This window comes from Ovis aries, chromosome 3, assembly GCF_016772045.2.
Source record: "Ovis aries strain OAR_USU_Benz2616 breed Rambouillet chromosome 3, ARS-UI_Ramb_v3.0, whole genome shotgun sequence".
In the NCBI taxonomy this organism is placed as follows: domain Eukaryota; kingdom Metazoa; phylum Chordata; class Mammalia; order Artiodactyla; family Bovidae; genus Ovis; species Ovis aries.
Window position 1 is genome coordinate 13,093,181 of NC_056056.1, and position 6,796 is coordinate 13,099,976.

General features: G+C 42.1%; 1 protein-coding gene across 1 annotated transcript; it reads right to left on the minus strand.

The window, feature by feature from the left end:
- Window positions 1-2,718: 2,718 nt before the first annotated feature.
- Window positions 2,719-3,793, minus strand: LOC101111948 (olfactory receptor 1L1). Its single transcript, XM_027968322.1, has one exon. It carries the CDS (start codon window positions 3,649-3,651, stop codon window positions 2,719-2,721), a length of 933 nt encoding a protein of 310 aa, XP_027824123.1. The 5' UTR covers window positions 3,652-3,793.
- Between the last annotated feature and the right edge of the window lie 3,003 nt (window positions 3,794-6,796).

A 6,796-nucleotide genomic window follows, 5' to 3' on the forward strand; every position in this document is an offset into this window, starting at 1 on the left:
AACTGACAGCACTGTGTAAATTTAAGACGTGTAGTGTGATGATTTGACATATTTAGATATTGTGAAATGATTATCACAATAAGGTTAGTCAACACATCTGTCACCACCTAGTTATTGTGTGTGTATGATGAAAACACTTAAGATTTATTGTCTTAGATCTGTGTTTGTGCAGCTGAGGACTTATGTCTCACTTTTCTGCCTTGTGAATCTTTACAATAACCCTTTACAAAAATTCCCTTGGCAATGTTGAATTTTACCCAAGTCCTGTGCTCCTGGAAGACAAAGTTAGAAGAACCCATCCATCCTTTTGTGTCATGGAAAATGGCTGAACTTTGACCCACCCTCAGCCAGAGTCAGAATACAACCCCTCCTAGTGACTCCTCTGTAGCATCCACTGACCTCAGGGAAAAACTTACCCTGATCAACTATCCAATTTCACCGCTGCCACGGGTTCATCCCACTTTTCTATGCGTGGTTCTTTCTGGCCTCATTCTCTTCTCCCTTTTAAAAAAGTCATTTTCTTTCTGACCTTTGAGACCCCTGCAGATCTCATGGTGGGGGTTCCTCCCAAATGAAATAGCAGCCTCCCTTCTATTGCCCTAGGTCTTTCCTCCCTCTTGCAAGAATCCTTTCAAATAAAGTCTCTTCTTACTTAAGTCTGAAGATATTTGTTAATTTGACACCTGTTCCTTAAAAGTATGCATGGTCCACAAACAACAAAGATTTACTGTATTGCACAGGGAACTATATTCAATAACTTATAATAACCTATAATGGAAAAGAACCTGACATATGTATATATATATAACTGAATCACTTTGCTGTATACCTGAAACTAAGACATTATAAATAAAACTTCAATTAAAATTATACTTCAATTAAAAAAGCGTGTGTTCTTCTATACCTTGTAAACTCAAACAATCCAAATAGTACAACATTTTGCTCCAAATCTTTGCATTGTCTGTTATTTTGTTTCCTTGGGATCCCACAGATTTTTGGCCATCAGATTGTTGACTTATGAACTAGCACATAATCTTTGTTTCCAAGTCTGGTAGACTGGCATATGGTGGACAAGAAACAGAAATTAGTTGAACAGACAAGTGGATTCACAAACCTCTAAATTTCCAAATTCAAAAATGTATGGACTAGCAGTGACTTTAATATTTTTCAGAACTTACCAATGAACAAAAGCATTTTCTTCTACTCAACTTGGTTTTTCTGTAGCTTGACTTAAATTTGTTGAGAAAGAAGAATCCCCAGTAGTTGAAAACACCTACTACTAGAGTAACTGGTACCTGATATTTACTGCCTGGGAAAGTGGTGCAGTTGAATTCAGGTCAAATTAAATGAATAAGGAAGGGCATAATGTTTCTTTAGTTGCGACCGATGGAAAGCAGGAAGAATACTGGAATGATGGGTACTTAAGGATGTGGCCTGGAACTGGTTCATCAAGAGTCATCTGGTAGGCTGTTTTTTTTTTTTTAATATAATAATTTTAGAAATCAGGTCCTGAGTCTTTGAGGTGGTGCAGAGGAAGGAGTCATTCTGATCTTTATAATCAGAGACAGAGATCTTCTTATTGAGGAGCCTTTGGACTAATGTGCTGAAGTCTGTCTTTCTCATGCACACACAAACACACGCAGGTTTAAATGACTGCATAAGAAAACTCAGCCTTATGAATAAGGATGCGTGTGTGTGCTAAGTTGCTTCAGTCATGTCTGACTCTGTGACCCTATGGATTTCAGCCCGTGGGGCTCCTCTGTCCATGGGATTCTCTTGGCAAGGATACTGGAATGGGTTGCTGTACCTTCCTCCAGGGGATCTTCCTGACCCAGGGATCAAACACGCATCTCTTATGTCTCCTGCATTGGCAGGTGGGTTCTTTACCACTAACATGACTTGGGAAGCCCTGTGAATAATGATACTCAGGAGTTTGAAGTGATTAAACTCAAGTCCAAGAGGGATTTTGGCAGGGTTAGAGTTCAGTGAGGGGCTTCCCAGGTGGTGCAGTGGTAAAGAATCTGCCAGTCAATGCAGGAGATGGGGGTTCAACTCCCGGGTTTAGAAGATCCCCTGGAGCAGGAAATGGCAACTTGCTCCAGTATTCTTGGCTGGAAAATTCCATGGACAGAGGAGCCTAGCAGGCTACAGTCCATGGAGTTTCAAAGAGTTGGACATGGCAGAGTGACTGAGCACAGGGTTAAGTGAAAGGAGAATGAAAGTTTGATTCAGATTTAGATCTAGGCACAGAGAACAAGATTCAGGTAGTCTTTGTCCCAGCCAGATGATATTAGAGACCACAGGGAAGGAGGCATCATATTCAGGAGTAGCTTCAACCTACTAGCTTCAACACACGTGATAAGCATTCTTTTTATCAGGAATGAACCACCATTGAAAATACCATCCTTCAGAATCTAATCACAGACATATTAAAAACCTTCAGTCAGGAGCAAGAGATTTGTAGGGTTCTACTAAGACCTCCTGGTGGACTTCCCTGGTGGCTCAGACGGTTAAGCGTCTGTCTACAATGTGAGAGACCCGGGTTTGATCCCTGGGTCTGAAAGATCCCCTGGAGAAGGAAATGGCAATCCACTCCAGTACTATTGCCTGGAAAATCCCATGGACAGAGGAGCCTGTAGGCTACAGTCCATGGGGTCGCAAAGAGTCAGACAAGACTGAGCGACTTGACTTTCGCTTTCACTAAGACCTCAGCTCCTCTTATTGACCTTTCACTCTGTGCATGAATTTCATCAAGCCCTGCTTCATGTCTTTGTTTCTCAGGCTATAGATAAATGGGTTTAGCATTGGGGTCAATATGGTGTAGACAATTGTTGCTATTCTATCTTTGACTGTATAGTTAGACAGGGGCTTGAAATAGACATAGCTGATGCTTCCATAAAACAGGGTCACCACTGTGAGATGAGAGCCACAGGTGGAAAATGCTTTGCACTTCCCAGCAGCTGAAGGGATCTTCAGAACAGTAATGAAGATTCTCAAATAAGACATGATGATGCATGAAAAGGGGGTCATTATGATGGCTAATCCTTCTGTCATGACTGTGATTTCCTTGACAAAATGGGAGGAACAGGACAATTTTAGCACTGGCTGGTCATCACAGAAAAAGTGATGAATGACATTGGAGGCACAGAAGATGAGCTGGTTGGTCAGGAGAATATGCACGAGAGAGTGGAGTTGTGGAATGCAGAAGGAGAGGACCAGGAGCAAGACACAGCGTCTGTGGTTCATGATGGTGATGTAGTGGAGGGGGTTGCAGATGGCAACATAACGGTCAATGGCCATGGCTGCCAGGAGGTAACTGTCTGTATTTCCAAAAGCAATAAAGAAGTACATCTGAGTCAAACACTCACCATAAGAGATTGTCTTTGTCTTTGCTAAGAAGTTTGCTAGCACCTTGGGGATGATGACAGTCACAGAGCAAATGTCAACAAAGGAGAGGACACTCAGGAAAAAGTACATGGGTGTCTGGAGGCGAGTGTCTGAGTGGATGGTCAGGATGACGAGCAGGTTTCCTATCACTGTGATGAGGTAGATGAGGAGAAACATTACAAAGAGTGGCTTCTGATCTTCAGGTCGAGAGGAGAGTCCCAGGAGGATGAATTCTGTGGGCCATGTTATGTTAGTTCTTCCCATAGGTTTGGGTTCACCTAAAGAGAAGTCATCATTATGAAAGATTCTTCCAACATATGATAAATTCTAAGAATTTTTCCATTTGTTCTTCTTATCAGCAATTAGAACAACTAAGAATATTACCATTACTTGGACTGTAGCTTCTTTCTATTAATGTTGAGAATTCAGAAATCAATACATACTTTAACCTCCTTTCAGTTTTCTATGTAAAGCAAAAGTATTACAGAAATGGGAAAGAGAAGAGAGACAGGGAGAGGGAATGAGAGTGGAAAAACTGTTTTCTGTTTGAGGATTTTCAGGAGCTTATTCATGGAAGCGTGGTCAGTAGTTTGCTCTCCTGTTTAATTGCCAGCTAACAGAATGATGATTTTCTTTAATTCAGATGTTTCTCTCTGCGTCAATTATTCTAGATGCTGAAAATCATCTGAAAAGACATCAAAGTGGGAGATCACCCAGTAATTATTCCATGCTCTTCACTTTTTGGTGAAACCTTATTGGAGTGAAACAATAAGCAGAAAGACATAAAAGATAGGCAGACGGAGATCATAGGATAATAAAAAAACATTTCTTTTTAACGATAATATCAATCCCATCCTTGGTGCCCAACCCCTGATCTAAAATGGTATGTGCTTATTTGTGTTGGTGCAGTTCTTTTCCAGTTTCCTGTCTTAGTTACAGGCCTCCCAGAAAAACTACAGGAAAGGTACCTGATCTTAGACAGGATTCCAACCCTCATGAATCTGAAAGGTGTCTTTCTTGCCTCCTCCAGGCCCTCCACATGCTAAGGGAGCTGTAGACACTCATAGACGTCACCCTCTCTCTAGGGAGCATCCTTGGAGACTTTCAAGAAGTCCCTGAAGTTCATATGGAGGAGACACTAGAAAACAAGGCAACAACTATTCAAGTTTTGGAATTTCTTCCCCATGGAGGCCGGGGAGTGTCAGTGCTTTCATTCTCTCCTGGAAATCATCCTCTCGACTCAGCTCCTTCAGGCCAAAAAAACACCCTTGCAATGTTGGCAGAGACCACAGTGACTAGCTCTCCCAATCTCCCTGAGTATCATCCTTAGTATCATTCTGTACTGTTCACACCAAAAGACAATATATAAGATGGGGGGGGGGGGCATTTTTTCAGAGTCCACATGGCTTTAGACTAAAAAGACTTGAAAGTTTCATGCCATCAGTCACTTTTCCATCTCCCAGGCTTTGAAGAAGCCCCTGGTTGGGTAACGTTCTTAGAACTTCAGAACATAAAAACTCATAAGGTGAAGACTTTAGATGCCAGAATTTACTCTTTACTCTTCTGTCCCCAGGTCTACTTGTAAAATACTGGTGTATGATCTTTGGTTTTCCAGTCAGGAAAACCACCCGGTGAATATATTTTATGCTTTATGGAATCTTGAGTCCATGTTCCATTTGGGCCATCTCACTTTGTGTGCATTGCGGAATTCCCAAGGTAATTCCTCCTTCTTCCAGTACAACCATCACCCAAGAATATCCTGTTCTTCATGACTCATTGCTCCCTTACCCATTTATACTATCATGCCTTTGTTTATTTACCATTATCTACTATGCCTAACCTCAGTTCAGTTCAGTAGCTCAGTCATGTCTGACTCTTTGCGACCCCATGAATCACAGCACGCCAGGCCTCCCTGTCCATCACCAACTCCCAGAGTTCACTCAAACTCATATCCATCGAGTTGGTGATGCCATCCAGCCGTCTCATCCTCTGTCGTCCCCTTCTCCTCCTGCCCCCAATCCCTCCCAGCATCAGGGTCTTGTCCAATGAGTCAACTCTTTGCATGAGGTGGCCAAAGTATTTGGAGTTTCAGCTTCAGCACCAGTCCTTCCAATGAACACCCAGGACTGGTTTCCTTTAGGATGGACTGGTTGGATCTCCTTGCAGTCCAAGGAACTCTCAAGAGTCTTCTCCAACACCACAGTTCAAAAGCATCAATTCTTTGGCACTCAGCTTTCTTCACCATCCAACTCTCACATCCATACATGACCACTGGAAAACCATAGCCTTGACTAGATGGACCTTTGTTGGCAAAGTAATGTCTCTGCTTTTGAATATGCTATCTAGGTTGGTCCTAACTTTCCTTCCAAGAAGTAAGCGTCCTTTAATTTCATGGCTGCAATCATCTGCAGTGATTTTGGAGCCCCCCAAAATATAAAGTCTGACACTGTTTCCACTGTTTCCCCATCTGTTTCCCATGAAGTGATGGGACCAGATGCCATGATCTTCGTTTTCTGAATGTTGAGCTTTAAGCCAACTTTTTCACTCTCCTCTTTCACTTTCATCAGGAGGCTTTTTAGGTCCTCTTCACTTTCTGCCATAAGGGTGGTGTCATCTGCATATCTAAGGTTATCGATATTTCTCCCGGCAATCTTGATGCCTAACCTGGGACGCTTAAAATCAGCCTCTTCCAGGACACTTTGCTTGGTGATCTACCATTGCACTGGGCTTGTCTTCTGTCCTCTGTCAACACTTTGGACTTCCATTCTAAGTAATAACTCAATCTGTTTGTCCGACAGCTTATTGTTGTTGTTTAGTTGATAAGTTGTATCTGACTCTTTTGCATCCCCATGGCTTGTAGCCCGCCAGACTCCTCTGCCCATGGGATTTCCCAGGCAAGGATACTGGCATGGGTTGCCATTTCCTTTTCCAGGGATTCTTCCTGACCCAGGAATTGAACATGTGTCTCCTGCATTGACAGGAGGATTCTTTACCAGTGGGCCACCTGGGAAGTCCCTGACTGCTTATACATTAATTTAAAAAGTTACAAATTAGGGAATCCCCTGGTGGCCTGGTGGATATGACTTGGTGCTTTCAGTGCTGTGGCTCAGGTACAATCACTGGTCAGGGGAACTAAGATCCCACAAGTCTCATGGCACAGCCAAAAAAAAGAGAAATGTCACAAATTAATAACTTAGTGAGTACTTTCTCTGTGCTATCCACTCCCCTAACTGAAGCAAATGTAGTATCTCTTTTAATTATTGCATCATTTTTATGAGGTAGGTGGCCTTATTTTCTTTACTTTGAAGATGAAGAGTCTGAACTCAGAGAGGTGAAATATATTGCCCAATGTAATACAACTAGGAAGTGACTGAATCAATTTAAAAAAATATAAATTTATTTTAATTGG